Genomic DNA, 17646 nt, shown 5'->3' with positions numbered 1-17646 from the left:
ACATCAAATGCACCCCCGACTTTCAAGAAAACAACTAAAGGCCTATCTGTTTGGTGAGGCTTTCTAGCAGCCCTGAGCTTGGCTCCGCACCTCCCATTTGTTGACTTGTCTGTAAAATCTGGCGCGTTATGAATGTCATTTTTATTATTAATGGGAGTGCATATCAAAAACCAAACGCTCCAAATTCCTACAAGGGACCGTTGTACCACACGTGAAGGCAATGCACCTTTCCCACGTGCCCTGCCACTGACAGCGATGTTTGTCAAATGACAGTCAAACCAATAATAATTATTGCTCAGAGCTCCAATTTAGCCACACCGAGTATAGAACCTGAATTTATTGTCATGGATTTTTGTGTGTGTGCCGTCATTGGTATCCGGGCTGAGACCATAAACTCACTGCACTTGAGAATCCCGTTTAATCTTACAGGGTGGTGTGGAGTTGAACCCAGTGCCAGCTCAGCAATCCAACCTCTGAACCTCGTGGCCATCTCCGAAAATTCACAGATTTTTAATGGCCATGTTAGTCTGAATTGTGAATGTACTCCCTTCTACAACGGTCTAGTCAACTACTTTGCATAACAAGTCAATTGCTCACAAAAATATTGGTATTTTAATTAGTTAATAACCTCAACAATAATGGTAATTAAAGTTGTTTTTCCATTACATGGTGCAATTGTACTGGATTACAATGGATTTTAAAACATGCACGTACAAATCAATATTTGTAAATGCACTTGGTCATAATTGCAGTTAAAACGGCACAATCGTGTCACATCAAGTCGTATATTTGCGTGGCTCTCACGGTGCATTTTAGGGTTCCATCGCATGTTGTTCTGTTAATGGATATCTGTGACAAAGAGCTTCATAACTCATCGGATCTCTCCATGATAAATAAAAGATTCTGATTCTGATAATCCCTCCAACTGCACATTTAGTTTCTTTCAATGATATGGTCACATTCACGAGCACAATGTGCCGTCTTCCATCGCGCGATAGGGAGGGTGGGGGGAGCTGAAGGAGGGGGGCGGAGATTGTGTTAATTTGATTCCAAGGCGTTCGTTCAGCTGAAGCCATCATTAATTACGAGGTCTCGACTCACACCTGTGAGCACGCTCCCTTGAATCTCTTTTACCCCGTTGCTACCCACCACGTATGTGACGAGTGCCTTCGCAAGGCCACTGAGCGCACACAGGGCGATACGGTCACGAGCGCTCTCACTCACTTAACGCACATCGTCAAGGAGGTAACAAGTAAAAGGTGCGGCCCCGCAATTGCCTTAGAGCAGGGGTGGGGAACATGCGGCCCGCGGGCCATACAAGGCTCGCAAAATCATTTGGTGTGGCCCTGCCAAGGCAACCGCAGACGGGACTCGAAATTCAATAAATCTAGGAGCAAACCTGGAAAAGCAGTTGCGAGTAGCAGCAACATCATCAATACGAGCTAACATCACACGCCTCACCAAAGAGAAGCAGTTCCAGCCATCACATTAGGGGTGAGGTAATTAAATGTTTGACCAAACATAACAATCTAATTTTTAAGTTGATAATTTTGTGTGGCCCGCGAATTATGTTATAGATATCCAAATGGCCCTTGGCAGAAAAAAGGTTCCCCACCCCTGCCTTAGAGAACCCCTCGAGAGGGTGTTTGGCCTACCCTTCCACGCAGGCCAGACACCTTAGAGGAGGTTAAAAAATCCACACTTGAGCCCAACTCACGTGAACTGTCGATATTGAATATTTATGGGTGGACAGATGTGTGCAGAGGAGGGGGAAATCACTGCTGGACACCTGTGGAAAAGAGCTTAGTAGGTCATCGGCTTTCTCCAGGATAAATAAATATTCCGATCCTGATTTTAAGGGGCGACCTCTGGATTGCAAGTCCAGTGCGCCAACCACTATACCATGGTAACATCGCAAGGAGGTATCTATACAGTTACAAGTAAGCGGTGGTACGGACGTTTAATGAGAGGACTTGGTAAGGAAGATAAGATATATAGGTATTAGGGGTAGAAGAATACATTGATTAATATAGTTGTTGAAGCTCGTGATAGGTGCTGCATCAAATTGAGTGCAAGAATCGATGCGTTTCGATCTGTATAGGTTGCAGGTAATGGGTTCACCTCGGCTCTGCGGCAGCCACTAGAGGCATTTACCAATCGCTTTGGAATCACCGGGAGTTGGGGGATCAATCATTCCACCCCTGGTAGATACAGCTCATATTAAAGAGTGAAACTTAAAAAGAGTGTGTTCTAAACATGCAGTTCTGTGTCAATATATTAGGTTATGGGCAACTGCCGTAATGTAGTCTACAACAGCATTACAACCAGCCCATAATGCAGCGGGCCACAATTCTGTATGGCAGTCGAATGATTAATTGTGAAAATGGGAGTATCGAATTCCCTAATCCACTATCACGGAAACTGTATTAAACTAACTGTGGAGGGGCCAGAAATCAATACCAAAAACATCAATATCACATCGGTCTTGGACAAGACTGAACAACAAGTTAAAGCGATAAAAACGGCCTAACATGGCTCGTGACGAGTGGAGAACTAATTTATAAAACTATGAACTCATTTCACGGGAAATGTGTCCCTGCCGTCTAGAATCAAACATGACCCGTTCGCCAAGAGCCAATCACCCAATGTCCTTGTCACTTGCAAGGTCTGGCAAAATCACGCTCCAAACCAAGTTACCGTTTTGCTTGGGGCACCAGTGGCGAGACGTTCACTACCTCGCCTGGTATATAGGAGGTCCTGGGTTAAATCCCGACCCTGATGCCTGTATATTTAGGATTTGCATGTTCTTCCCGTGGTTGCATGGATTTTTCGCAGGGTACTCCGGTTTTTTCTTCCACATTTAGAATCAATATACATTCAGGGTAACTGGCTGCTATAGATTTCCACGTGATAAGCCACTTCGTTGAGCTACCATTTGTGGCCAGGTCACTTCTGAAAAATAGCTATAGCTCAACGGGCCTTACCTGGTAAAATAAAAAAAATATTTTAGTCGTTTAATTTATTTTCTTCATCATGTACAGGGTGATCCAGTTATAGATAGCCCACTGCAAGAATAGGGAGACATGATAGACGAGACAACATCAACATTCAAATCCTCTAGGTGTCTTCCACCAAACCTTTAAACACTCTTAATGCACGAAGTCCAACATAGCTCAGAAGGCTGCAAGGTCAAATCCTGCATGAGGGTTGACTCCGACTGAAATCTCACCCCCCCCCCCCCCGTCAATGAAATGAGGGGGAAATAAACAAAGGGTTGTCTCTGTAGACTCCCCCATCGCCATACGAATGCGGAATTTCCCCCCACTGGCTCAGGGCTGTAAAGCAGGAGATGACGACCACCCCAATGCTCGTCCGAGCAGATCACTCTAACAGAGTTGGTGGGGGGGGGTCTTTACCTCGCGGAGGATCTTACAATCCGCTAGAGGACTGCGGCACCATGTACAGGGTGCTTAAAAAGATGTCAACACTTTCTGAGAATTTGCAACAATACCACGAGAAATGTGCTGCCTCCGGTCTCTGGAAACTACGTGGAGAAGATTCCAGCCATGTGTTGACAATGATGGAGGCTCATTGACTTTTTGAAGCTATTAACATGCATATGTTATCATGTTACAGTGTATTATCCATTAAAAACGATAGTCCCATATAAGTGTTAACGTTTTTTTAAAGCACTCCGTATATATATTCCAGCTTGACCTCGGGTCGGCGCGCGCAACGGTGGGCTGACGGATGCTAACGGTTTGACCTCGAGGCAAGGGACCTGGGGTGCGAGGCGGTCTCCTCCCCAGGGCACCCTCGAGTGGCCAGGCTCATCCGTGCCTAGCCCGGCACCCCGTGAGATGCCGGCCTGCCTGCCGGCTGACCGACTGCAGTCGTCGCCGAGCGTGGCGACTAATCGACCGACCAATTTTCTCCCGTGCCGTTTTTCACGCGTCTTTGTTTGCAATATTTAACGGATCGCACATTTTTTTTTACCGTGGATGAACAAAATAATTATATATTTCAATGGCAAGTGTGCCGAACGTACTTTGCTTCGATTGCGGTACCATTACTGCAGTATAACTAAAATACAATCGAAAGCAGATCAGGTTCCAAATGACTACATCAGCTCTGAGATTGCGTTTCCAAATACACAAGTATGCCTTATAGCAGAATTTGCCCTTCGTCGTGCCGCAGCACTGTTATGCAAGGATGTGCTGCTTATGCAAGAACTTACATCCAGCTTCTACTGCCGTCGGCTTTTATTTAACAAGAGCAATGAATATTTGCTCAAATCCTGTTATCTTCAGCGGCCTAGCGTTTTGGTCATAGAGTAATCGATTACTCATAAAATGACTCCCTTCACAGGAAGGCCACGTGCAAAACGCCTTACAAGCTGCGGCGATAGCATTTATCAAGTTGAAAATAATTAAGCAATTGTGTATACTTATTTATTTCAATCCTATCAAACCTCATTTTTAAGGTATTGCATGTGTTTTGCGCTCAAAGTACGTGTCGATTTTTGCTTAAGACACAAATGTGCTTAGTTGATAATTAAAAGCATGGAATTAAAAAATCAATATGGTCATATAAAAAAAGATTACACTTAATAAGCAAACGGAATTTATCACAAGCGTAGTATTTTATAAAATACACAAAATGTGCTGCTGTTATGGTCGTCCCACCGTATTCAATGGCCTAGACTGAAGCCACAATTATTTTCCTTGGATGAGTGGCCCCCTTGAGATAGCATTCAATGCACCGGATGAGTTAGAGTATGAATTAAACACTTCAAAAGTAAAGCACAGGGGAGGAAAAACTAAACAAAAACAACTCTCATGGCCAATAAAAAAAACAGCAAGGTCAACCGAATATAAAAAAAAATAACTAAAAGCGCAATCATATATACGGTGAGCGGTTATATTTTTGAAATGCATTGAAGACAAATTATATTATTAGAAAAAAATAATAGGCTGCATCTCAGCCACAGGCTCATACGGGCATGTTGAGCTATTGATGCTCCGCACACATTGGCCATGGTTCAAATTTACAAACAGCTGGTGAATGAGTCATAGTTTGTTATTCCAGTTGTAATGAGCAACTTCCGCGACACGTCGTGTAGAGGGTACTTCTTCTTTATTTACTCACACTGGGCACAACACAGGCCAACACTTGTTCTTCCTCACACTGAGTATAACTCTAGGTATTAACACCTCCACTGGCTACACACACAGCCGATCGCTCGGCGTGGTCCCATCGCGCCCACTCGGCTACGCCGCTGGTTGGCGGCGTAACGATGACGGCGATGGAAACCACGCAGGAGATCTTCCACGTGGCCGGACAACGGAGAGAGATGTCGGCGAGCAGCGACGCAGCCTGGACCCAAGACCCCACACATGAGCCCCAAGCCCCGGGTCCGATCCCCCTTATATCTCCCCAGGCGTGGCTAGGCCCCGCCTCCAGCCACGCCCTCTCGTGGAACCTTCGAGCAGGTTCCCGGAGCATCTCGGTTAACCCCACCTGTTACCTTTGCCCTAGATACACCTCCTTCTCTGATTGGTTGTTACTTCTGTGCCCGTACTCGTGAATCCCTTCCCAGGCCAGCAGGTGTCACCCTGTCATTACACAGTGAACACCACTTGTGCATTACAATGACCGATTGTAATTTTCATAATTGCATGGCAAGGTTGAAGCAAAACCCATTCCTAATATCAGACGATATTAGGAAGCCACTGAAGATATGCACTTTTTAATCTAGATTGAAAACTAATTTCTTCAAAACTGCTGTTTGTGTATAGTCTGTTGTCCTTCTCCCGCACCTACGACTAGCACAGTTGGCAACGTACAGTGCGAAAGAAGTTCAACATGCATACATAAAGCAGAGTGAAGCTGCTTGATTTGTAAAAGCTATGGCCTGCAAAAACAACGACTGAATGCTCTTACATTTCTTCCTCACACCACCTGTGTCTGTGTGTTTTGTTCATTGTCGCAGTAGGGGGTATATCTGGTGCATTTACCGGTCATCTCAGTCAGCCAACCCATGGCACCTGTGTCTGTTTCCAGATCTCCTGTCAGCGAGCCTTCGACACTTCACATCGCTAGAGTTCGATTCCTGCTCACGGCCAATACCAGTGACGATTATCTGAACCAGTCCTGGGCCTCCCCTCGGTCGACTCAGTCTCAAATGAGTACCTGGTACGGTGCGTGAACATTGCCACTAGGCAGCCGGGTGTGGTTCCTGGCCACTCATCCCCTCGTGTGCCATTCTGGCCTTCATATGTGCTCGCTAAAAGCACTTGCCCCAACAGTCTGTTAAGGCTATACAGGGGATCTTCGTCTTTGTTTGTTTACTTCAGTACCTTGGTCATTGAGGACAGCTCTTTCTGCATTGCAATCCAGATGTCGGAAGACATCCCCGCTGGTGCATCAAACAAAACTGGAATGGACACACAATAGGTGCAGCGTTATACATTTCAGGACAATGCTGTATCTATTCCCCCCCCCCCGCTTCCCCATTCCTTTGTAGGAGCCTCAATGAGCGTTATTCCTTTTGTACTGGCCTTTCCAACTCATTAGCGCATCTTTGCACCAGGGGCAACTCCCATCCCTCCAAGGGCATATTTTACTGGCACCTTTCAGCGTAGCAGAGTTATGTTCCAGGAAGTGTGCCAAAAACCTCGCTGTCATGACACGGCAGGGGAATGTACGAGCGCAGTCGATCAGGCACGTGTTCACACGCAAATGTGCCTTCCCACAAAGGAGCTCTTAATAATCCTCGGGCAATGTGCAGCGGGGAGCAGCGATGCCGCCGACGCGGCATCCGAAACCAAAACAAGCAGCCGGGCATGACGCTGCATGAACAGAGCCGCCTCCGGGGCATAACAAATATACAAATATGGAGCCACGAAGATAGTGCCCCCCCACCCTGCAACCGAGGCCTCGTTAATATCTTACACCTGCCTTGCACCTAAATGAAAGCGATTCGCCGTATGTGGGATATTAACGTGATGTTGATTGCACGCAGGGTGTGGCTTTACACGAGTGTGCAGCTGAACATGTTCTTACCGTGGTGCACGACAGCACTAAAACACATTTTGAAATTAGGCAAAAAAATATCTGTCATTTTTTTCTGTGACATTAGGAAGTGTGCTTAATAAAAAAAATAGTAATCACTCCTGAAATGCAGAATGCAAGCCATTGAATTAATATTTTACAATTATTCTACTGTATATGAGAGTTGCCACCTCTGAGGTTAAAACAACCTGGAGATATCGTTGGATCTCACAATATTGGAAGGCAGGTGAACAGTGTGCTGATGTATTGTCTTGAGTGGAATATTATTATGCAACTGACAAAAAAAATTGCCCATTTAATGCCCTAGGAAGACTTGCAGATTTCCTAGGACAGCTACACGAAAGAAAACAATCCTGAGAAAACCAGAGCACGTGGCAACCATCTCTAGGCCAGGAAAATAAAGCCATTTAGTGTATTGATGTTTACGGTTACCAAACTTAAAAAACACACACACACAATGTATGAATATGTCTACGATTGCACTTTTTTAATATCGGACTTACATATTTGTCGTCTACCCCTTGAGTGTGATCTGAAAATTTTGGTCTTACCTGCATTATAAAAGTTGTTTAGTGCAATGAGCTTTCTGCTCGTGGATTAAAACTGTTAACGCCAACAAATGTAAAGGTGCGGCCCTGCAATTGCTTGCTCGTGGCACTGCTAGCAGAAGGGCCACTAATGGAGGGAGCTCTAGTTCCAAAGCCCCTCTAGAGGATACCCACACTTTACCCCACCACACGCGGCCTGTCGATCGACTGAGGTGTGTCCATGTATTTTTGCTGGGTGGACAAGAGGCCAGAGTCTGGTAACCATTACACCATGGTAGCATCCCGACTGTGCCATGTACTGTAACGTAATACGTCTTGTCAGCAGGTTCCATTTTCAGTATTTGTTCTGCTTGTTACCCGAACAGGTTTCCTTTTTCCAATTGCAGTAATTACATGCAAATGAGCACACAAGCGACACGTTCTTTGCGTCACTTAATTTAACAAGGCGACTTCCGTTCTATTTGTTCGTACGAAGCTGACGGTGTGTTGTTGTGCTCACAGCTCTGGGCGCTAGCTTGCATGCAAGACAGCACCAGCGACGCTTTGCAAACATTGACAAGTGGTGTGCAATGAACAACAAGCCCTCAGGATTGATTATCAGCGCATCCGTCTGTCCACACTCGCCACCACACAGAACGCCACTGAAGGCTGTTGTCAGAACTTCAAAATTGAATGTGTATGCAGAATTTGCATGGCAAAACAACCGCAGTATGCCTCACTGGTTTAATGTGCCGATTTTGCATATTCGTTCATATTTAATGTCATTACGGAATATGAATGTCCTGGAAAGTGTTGCGCAATGCCAATATTTATCTGGTTCATGGCCCGTCAACTAATAATCCATTGGGAATCTGACAAAAGCTTTCCATAACTTCGTCAAATGTATCTGACAAATCCAGGGCAGAAATCCACGTGCTCAGTTTCATATCAATCATGTATTATTACCTTCGCATATAGATTGTTTTGAAAGTACAAATGTACTGCCAATTAATAGATTTATATTTTAGTAGGATTTTCAAGTTTTCGAACAATGTGCTGAAATAATCATATTGTCTTCATCAATTTTATTTGACAAATCCATGTCAAAATATATGTTTAGCTAAATATATTGCACTTCATACTGGGAAAAATAAATCAGAATACAAGTGACACACCAAAAATAAAAATGCATGGAAAAAGGTTGGCCTAAAGAGTGGAGAGATTTTATACGTGACATAAAACACATGGAGATGCTCATACATTTGAAGGACTCTAAAAACATGTAAAACATTCATTATTGTTCTTGTTTACCCAGGAAAGCCTCAATATACGTATCAGGGCTCCTTTTCAGGAGGGCTCTGCCAACGTTTTGCAGCAGGGGGTGATGATTCCAACATTAATTCCAAGAAAGTAATTTGTGGTAAACTTTTCAAATTTGGCCGAATTTTTTATTAGTACTCAAAAATATTTCTCGACAGTAATTTAATGCACAGATTCATGCTTACAAGAGTTGAGTTCAACATTAATATTGCTGCATTAATCTAATCTCTAGCAAGAGGAATGACCACAACGTTTGCTGCAGAATCAACACAATCCCATCAAAGATAATCTGATGGCAGTAAGCAGTGTTGAATAGACACAAGCACATTGATGAGGTCTCATCAGTTCAAAATACAGATTTTCAGTTTGCCAATGAACATTGATTCTGGCCGCAATGGGAATTATCCAGCAGACACTTTAAAAAAGTAGAAACAAACCAACCATTATTATAAACCATACCTCACATGCATTGCAGAGTGAAATTTTGCTAATTGTTATCACATTTTTAGCAGCAAATAGAAGCTGGGAATAATGCACAAATATGGCATGTATTGGATAAAGGTACCACTCACAGTATTTGCACAAACTTTTTGCGTCCGTTTTCATTCGATACCGCACCACTAACTGAGGATAAGATTCCCCAGGGTACACTGTTACAAGATCCTACGGCGCACAGCGTGTAACGCGAAATAGCCTCTTTTTTTTTACTTACACGCACTTACAGGAGATAGTGTTTTTGTAATTGATATAGCGAGAAGTTACACGACGCCCAACGTGTCGTTAAGGCAAGAGAGGTGTACACCTCAACGTGAAGTCAGCCGGTGCGAGCCGCTTACCAACTGGAACGCCGCTTCCTAGACAGCTCATGTACAGCTGTTGGCCCAGCCCGATGTCAAGCACCTCCCCTGCAGAGCACGCAGATTGTCGAGCATGTTATTAACCATTTCCCGTTCCGAGACGACTGCAAATTGCAGGGTGGATCCCATTCACCGCAGAATATCGGAAAGTGCAAGCGGTTAGCGTTCATTTTTTAGAGATGCATAGCACTGTTGTTTATAAACACAATGTACTCACCGCAGAGAACTGTAGTGACACGACCGCACTCTATGACCGTTGGTTCCAAACTGTGCCACACGCCCTACCGCATGGCCTTGTGGGAGCCTTGGTACCGATAAAGTTATTTTATGTGCGTTTTTCTTCCGATTCCGTTCCGACGACGTACGTGAAAACTGATGACATACACGTACGTCATCGGAATGACGCAACACACAACAAGAGCTCGTCGGCCATTTTTTACTTGAAGCAAAGATAAATTTACTTCGTTGCAACAAATAAACGCATGCATGTGTAAGAAACATGCATATGTAAAATACAAGTCAACGTGGTTTAATAGCACAATTGAGCCTGCTCTGCCACTCAGCTGCTGTTACCGCCGCCCTGAGCCAGTCAGTGGTGGGAATTCCACGTTCCTACGGTGGGGGCGAGTCTTTCCATAGGACCAGGATTTGGCCAAGACTAACATCAGTGGCAAGCAATATCCCAAACAACCCTGGGGCCTCCCTTTGCCAACCCATGCCGACCAGTTTGGTAAAGTACGGTCAAATAACCACCACAAATTTGTGGCGTGTGGAGGACTTCATCCAGCAGTGGGTTGACTAATATATTTAATTGTTTAAAAGGTGAATATTAAAAGTATAATGTATAGCCCTTTTGTCATACCGCAGTGCACAAACCACTCTGGCTCCACCAAATTGCAAAACTTGCATGTTCAGTCTAGAGAAAATGCGCTCACATACGGTATAAAGGGGGAAAAAATGATGAATGTAGTCGGGTCTACATTGGAATACCATCCTGCAATCGGAGCATCTGAGCATCCAATAACAAAAAAAATATGAGCAGAGGTGCAATAAAAAAACAGCATTTCATGACCTTTGCTTTCTTCAATATAGATGCATAGGTCTCTCATCTGGTATTAATAAAGACAACCTTTATCTGGATACTCATTGGTATTTTGAGGATAGGCGAATGTAGCCCAATATATCCTGGCTTCGTTTGAAGCTGGAATCCAGAGTACCTCTCAAATGAATAATTAAATGGTAACTAGTGGCAATGATACCGAATCAGAAACCTTTTCACCGAGCGCTCTTGTATTTCAGTAGCCCTGGGTGAAATGCTAAACATATTTTGCCTCCAAATTTGAAGTCAATAAAGGGACTACTGCCGCAAGGTAATCTCATAGGGTTTTAAAATAGCATCCGGTGGATTTCTTTACACGGACTTTATTTATTGCGCGCCACTGCCATGTTCATCTCAGGGGACACGAAAAACCACGTAATTTTTCTGTAAATTAATAACAACCTTTACTACGAGCGGAAAATCACAATGCCTTGCTCAATTAATAAAAATTGCGTTTGCCTGTAAATTGATTTGATTTTCTTGTCAATGCAAGGGGCGGAATTTTTTTCGGACAAAAGAACCCGGCATTATCTATGTAACGTATCGTTGTTCTACAGTTTATGTAAAAAAAAACGGCGAGTTATTCAGGCACTTCAACAAACAGCACATTTAAATGTGTAATGCTTAAAATTCAATACATTTCTTCGATTGAGCAAGGTTATGAGACCTTGAAAAAAGAAGGCGATGGGAGGGAATTCCAAAGTCGAGCAGTGCGTGCAATGAAGCAAAATGAGATGTTTTGACCTGCAGTGTGGTGGTTGAATACAGCGCAGATGAGACTAAACAACCATTCTTGATGGACCTGAGTCCCACTAGTAGTGCAGTCCTTTAAAAAATACCCAGGCAGCTAGGCTGTGTCAATTGCATGTCCCATTCAACTGGGCACATCTGAGCTGAGACAGAGCGTTACCCTCATTATACACATGTTTTTTCCACTGCCTATTTTCCATGCCGAACCCGAACCAAACCATGATGTAAGTGGCCTCACACCAAGACATATGAATCTGGCTTGGGCCCAAGCAGGACTAGAGGTAGGGCAGCTAATGCCGTGTTTATTTCATACGACGTGTCAGTACACTGCACAGACACTGTGACACCATGTCATCTACAAGCGTTTCCAATGATTAATTGCGTGTGACGTCAGTGCCACAGCTCAGCTTCCAGAGGGACAACTAACCCTGGTGTCTCCTGGGCTGCGTTGGGCTGGCTCGTCATGTCCCCAATGCGGCTCGGTGGTATCGTGGAAGAGACAGGTGGCTTCTAGTTAAGACAATGCCGTGTGTACCTGCTGGCTTCAGCATCTTGGCCTCTCTCTGCAGAGAGGCGTAGTTGAGGAAGGGCGGCAGAAAGAGGAGGAACAGCGCGTATTTTCCCACAGACAGGAGGCATGACAGCGGCCTCAGAGTACTCCCTCCCGCCACGCTTGACGTCTCTCTCCCCTCGCCTCCTCTCCGCTCTCCCTGCCGACTGGTTTCACGTGACCTGGACAGAACCTGGGGCACGATCGCTCCATCACTCTCCGATGAACACCACGCTTTTCAGACCGTGAAATGCAGGTGTTTTTTGCAGCACAATTTGCACACAGTAGTATTTACATCTACTTAGTGACATTGCAGAACATTTTTGTTGTCCCAAAGGTAGAAATAAAATAATCAAAACCTATAACACTGTGTTGTGCGATAGTAACAGCAGCACAGAAGCTACAAACCCGACGAAAACAAAGATATGCTACCAGAATGCACGAGAGTAGTGTTAAAGCAATCTTACGATATGGATTAGTGATGAGCGACACTGAATAAAACTGATGTTAGTAAACTGGAGGCAGTGGAGATGAGAGCACTCAAGGGTAAGCTGGAGTAGAATGGAATGAATCTCAATCAAATATGATAGGGAGACAAAACAGTAGGCCATGAATTCAAGGAAAGTCAGTGGTGAGAGACAAAAAAGACTGAGGTGGTTGGCTCAATGTTTAAGAATAGCAGATGAAAGGCTGCCCAGGAGAATCCTGGAGTACAGTAAGTATAAACCAAGGGAAACTAGGCCATAGGGGAAGACTTTCAATAAGATGGAGAGGTAGGGCTGCTGAAGACCGTAAGATAATTCACTCTGGAGGGCGTGAGCGACTGAGAGTATTGGAGGGGTTGTATGGCTCCACGCACCAGTATCAATGCTTTGGATTTTGACAAAAAGAATATGAAACAACAGTAGGCATACACATTATTCTGGTGGCTTATGTAACAGCATCAGGTGCTGGCGGCAACTTGTGCAAACATCCAATTTACACCAAATTTATTGAAAAATTAATTATGCACAGCTGCAAGCAATGTGGTTTTTTTTACGTTAATCATCTGCCTTTCGGGGTTCTTTTAATTGCAGACATTGTAAATCTACATACAAAAAAATAATAAATACAAATGTAAATGCTCAAAACCGTAGGTCGTTCTCAATCACCTCTAAACACGGTTTGGGGTTATTTCGTGAAAGTTTAGAATGAGAGCAATTGCAGTGTCTCTCGCACAACCTGCCAAAGGACAGGATGAATGCTTTCCAACATTTGGAGAATGAGGAATTCACGGTCAAGTTGCCGCTCCATAGTCTCTCGTGACATCACGTGCCTACCGACCCCTTTGAAAAAGGGGGACAATGAATGAGTATGGACAGGAATGTGCACGCTGACGTGAGCCTCCCAAAGCTATTAGCCTGGAGATCATTTGGAGAATATGGCAATTGTGACAGAATGAAAGTTCGGGTCACGAGTGTGCGTCATGCCGGGTGACGCGGTCGCCCCAAACATATTGTGAACGGATTAAAAATGTATGCGTATGAATAAGACATGCATGGCTAGCATAGAAACAGTAATGGATGTTTCAAAACCTGAAAGGCCAGGTTTGATCTTGGCATTCATGGACAATGTTTAATCAAAACGCAAGGATGCAGTAACCAGACCAAAAGCCATTCCTTCATGCAATGTGTATTTAAAGATGTGTTCATGACTTGCGTCTTATAAAGTCAGATATCTGTAGTCTAAACTGAGATACACCGTACTAAATTGTATTCAGAATGAAAAGCTGAAATCAAAAGCGTTATACGAATGGGCTTGGCATGTCCTGTTTGACGGTATATTCTCACTAAACATTGGGACCACCCAAACATCACCTCATCCCAATGACACTGGCAAGTTCACCTTCCATCGCAATTAAGACTACCTGCTCGACATCCTGTCACATCCTTCTCATGCCAATTAAAATATACATCGATCGAGCTTTTCATTGAAAGTACTTTATTTTTGCTCAAACGAGAACTGGGCCTATCCCATCCAAAGTACATCCATTTTTAAATCCTTTATATTAAGTTCACTTGCTTGCCTGCTTACGACCGTGCAAATCTTTCTGTCGTTTTTTAACCCACTTCCCGTGGTCCAATCGAGCTGACATTTTGCACACAGACTCGTTGTGCGTGACAATTTATTTTCGTGAAAATTTTTTTCCATAACTTTACACTTTTTAGGAAAAAATAAATTATATTTAATTACCAATTGCTTAATGGTGGCAGGCAATCACCTGACCCATAGGTGGCAGCCATCTCAAGCCAGAGGACGAGATGACTCTAGCCGCCACGCATATAAAGGATTTATAGTGAAAAACTTTGTTTTTACGGGTTAATTTTTTTGGTATTACCATCATATGGTGCAGCCTCGCTGGGTTAGTGGTTCATTAAAATTTAACGACACCAGAGGAATGACAAAGATGATGTGAGGGTCAAGTTTACCCTGGTCAGGATTTGAACTTGTGTTCTCACAGTTATGCGCACTCACGCTCAATCGACTCATATCCCAGCCATGGCATTTCAGCAGTCATTACAGCTGTATGTTCCAGAGGTGTGGACTCGAGTCATGTGACTTGGACTCGAGTCAGACTCGAGTCATGAATTTGATGACTTGCGACTCGACTTGGACTTGCATAACAATGACTTTGTCCCACCTATGAGATGTGGACTCGAGTCATGTGACTTGGACTCGAGTCAGACTCGAGTCATGAATTTGATGACTTGCGACTCGACTTGGACTTGCATAACAATGACTTTGTCCCACCTCTGGTATGTTCTATTCGCCTACGTGGACATGCACAGACTTTTACCAATCTACTCAAGGATGGGGACCCTCCCCAATCGACAAACCGTGTGGGTTACGTGCACTATACTTTTTCAGGCTCATCGTCAGCGCGGGTTCGTGTAGGCATGGAGCATAGAATATGTTCACATAGCCCAGTACAATGGATATTTCTCCACTGCCATCTGTTGCCAACCAGCTGAAGGCTCTAGCACCGGTTTCATGGATTTTGGTTGCCCACCCACGTAATATCCAAGTGCAAAATTCTACTTAAGTTCCTCAATTTGCACATACAATCGTATAAACAATATTGTGAAAAGCCACACGCAAACCTTTCCTTTCCAAAGGAGACCCATACAATGTTTTAATCATCTTCATAGCTTATCTTAAGCCAGGGGTGTCTGGTGTAAATTAGTCCCATGATGGTTCTCAGTATGTTACGGTTGTCGACTAGCTTATACTCTGTGGAGGGATGCGGCCGTGGTGGAATGGTTAGCACAGTAGTGTTGCAATCCAGGTCAGCGGTTCCATCTTCTGGGGCGGAAATTGAAACAATTTGCAAGTTTTTATCAGTTTTATCGCCCAGCCTGTGTCTGTCCATCGTGGAAGAGTAGGCCAAACGCCCTTTAGAAGGGGCTCTCTAGAGATCAGGGCTGCACGTTCACCCGTTTACGGTGTTGCAGTGTGCTTACACCACTCATCATTACCTTGGCATTTTCAATTTTCGACGAATTGTCCTGGGTAGGTTTTCTTTTCGTGACCGCCATTGCAAAACAGCAGCCTCTATATGTAAATATATTTTTAAAGGGAAGCGAGCAAAATAATTGACAATTAAGACGAATTACAACCGACCGGCAAGAAACGACGGTCAACGTGGATATACGGAAATACAGTACGGCAAACGTGCAACAGCTTTCAACGTGAAACTACCGTCAACGTTGGTCGCCGGACGAATTCAACCGGACGGAGACGACGCACAATCCTTGTCTAATTAAAATGGAAGAAGTAAAAACAAATCAATTAAAATAAATGCATCGCATCCATTCATTTAGACCGGACAGAGTGCACTGTACCGCGCCACGTTTTTAACAATTTCACGTGGCCGCTACCCGTGGGGGGCGGAGCGAAGGGTGAACGAGAAGGAGGGGCTTAAATAGTAAGGGCGTGGCTTAGCGACGGTCTCAACCAATAGTAGCCAAGCAACTTTAACGACAACAGCCAATGAGATCGCGGATGTGACCGCGGGTGGGGTTGGGCCAGGGGGGGGGCGGAGCGAGGAGGGGCGGGGGGCGGGCTTTAAAAAAAGTATTGTTTACGTTTCAAAGAAGATCTACCTCTTCCAGAAGATCACTACTTCTTCCGGAAGATCACTACCTCTTACAGAAGATCACTACCGACTTCCAGAAGACCTCTCTCTACCTTCTTCCGGAAGATTAATTTCCCCCTCCCCTCGTTGTTAGCAGAGCGGGAGGAGAGAGGAGGAAGGGGGGGGCGGGATAAGAGGGTGGAGGGGGAGACACAAAAAAAACGCGCGACGCGGATTGAGTGATGACGAACACGAGGAGGAGGGGGTGGGGGGGTGGCCGTGTGGGGGGGGGGGGCTTGAGAGGGGGGAAGGCGTGGGGGGGGGCGTGGCCATGGGGGGGTGGTTATGGGCGTGGCCAAGATTGCCCCTCCCCCCCCACACTTTCCCCTCAGTTTTATTTCACGCGTGCGAGTCCGCGATCGACTCGCTGTATCGTGCGTCTAAACACATTGATTGGCAAAAAAAGTATCTTCGTCTCTCCCCAACACGCCTCTCCCCCCTCTCCCCCGCCGCCCAGAGAGTCGCTTAAGACAAGGTACTAATTACTATCTAATACAATTACAGTAAGGGTACAGCCGCTTGTTGTTTTACCTTGCGCCCTGTAGCGTAACGAAGCGTCTCGGGGCGCAGTTTTGTTTTTCATTTGTCACCTAGGGGTGGTGGGGGGGTCCCCTAATGTCAGCTTGTCACTAGGGAAGAGGACACGGGGACAAGGAGATGGTGCTTGACGGCGTTCCAATGGGAGCAGCATCGCAGCGGAAGGGATCCCCCTGAGCCGCCGCAGAACAGACGGTCAGTGGTGTCCGCTCCCCGTCATCACCAGACCATTTGACATCATTCACGCCGTGTTCACAGATATAATAAGTTGCTACGGCTAAACTTGTGCTCGCTACCTCAAGGCGATGTCGTCAGTGTCTTGTTCTCCATTCATTGACCATTTGGAGGGTGACAGGCACCGCGCTTCGTTGTGCCAACGTGGCGAGCGCGGTGCGCGCTGATGGAGTTGAGGAAATTGAGGACGAATCGGTGGTGGTGGTGGTGATGGTGGTGGTCGTTGGTGGTGGTGGTTGTTGTTGGTGATGGTGGTTGATGATGGTGGTGGTGATGGTGGTGATGGTTGTTGGTGATGGTGGTGGTTGGTGGTGATGGTGGTGGTTGTTGTTGGTGATGGTGGTGGTTGTTGGTGATGGTGGGTGGTGGTGGTGGTTGTTGGTGATGGTGGTGGTTGTTGTTGTTGATGGTGGTGGTTGTTGTTGGTGGTGATGGTGGTGGTTGATGGTGGTGGGTGGTGGTGGTTGTTGGTGATGGTGGTGGTGGTTGTTGGTGATGGTGGTGGTGGTTGTTGGTGATGGTGG

General features: G+C 45.2%; 2 protein-coding genes across 3 annotated transcripts in view; one reads left to right on the top strand and one right to left on the bottom strand.

Moving 5' to 3' along the window:
* LOC144931687 (uncharacterized) overlaps positions 1-16083 on the bottom strand; it is a 36549-nt gene extending 20466 nt beyond the window's left edge. The window contains exons 1-5 of the mRNA XM_078855847.1: positions 15916-16083; positions 15693-15768; positions 12163-12370; positions 9758-9826; positions 6360-6436 (exon numbers count right to left, since the gene is read on the bottom strand). Of these exons, the coding sequence (XP_078711973.1) occupies positions 6360-6436; positions 9758-9826; positions 12163-12370; positions 15693-15752 (414 nt within the window). The 5' untranslated portion in view covers positions 15753-15768; positions 15916-16083. The remainder of the gene's footprint in view (positions 1-6359; positions 6437-9757; positions 9827-12162; positions 12371-15692; positions 15769-15915) is intronic.
* Positions 1-17646, top strand: part of LOC144931686 (oxidation resistance protein 1-like) — a 151639-nt gene that overhangs the window by 18591 nt on the left and 115402 nt on the right. Inside the window, exons 1-2 of one of the 2 annotated variants that reach the window (XM_078855841.1) lie at positions 16666-16826; positions 16985-17083. The gene's annotated coding sequence lies outside the window, so the exon portion shown is untranslated. Of the gene's footprint in view, positions 1-16665; positions 16827-16984; positions 17084-17646 lie in introns of those variants that run through there. The other variant, XM_078855842.1, reaches the window with a different exon arrangement.

The sequence above is a fragment of the Lampetra fluviatilis genome, chromosome 4 (genome assembly GCF_964198595.1).
Source record: "Lampetra fluviatilis chromosome 4, kcLamFluv1.1, whole genome shotgun sequence".
In the NCBI taxonomy this organism is placed as follows: Eukaryota; Metazoa; Chordata; class Hyperoartia; order Petromyzontiformes; family Petromyzontidae; genus Lampetra; species Lampetra fluviatilis.
This window is presented reverse-complemented; position numbering and strand designations above follow the sequence as displayed.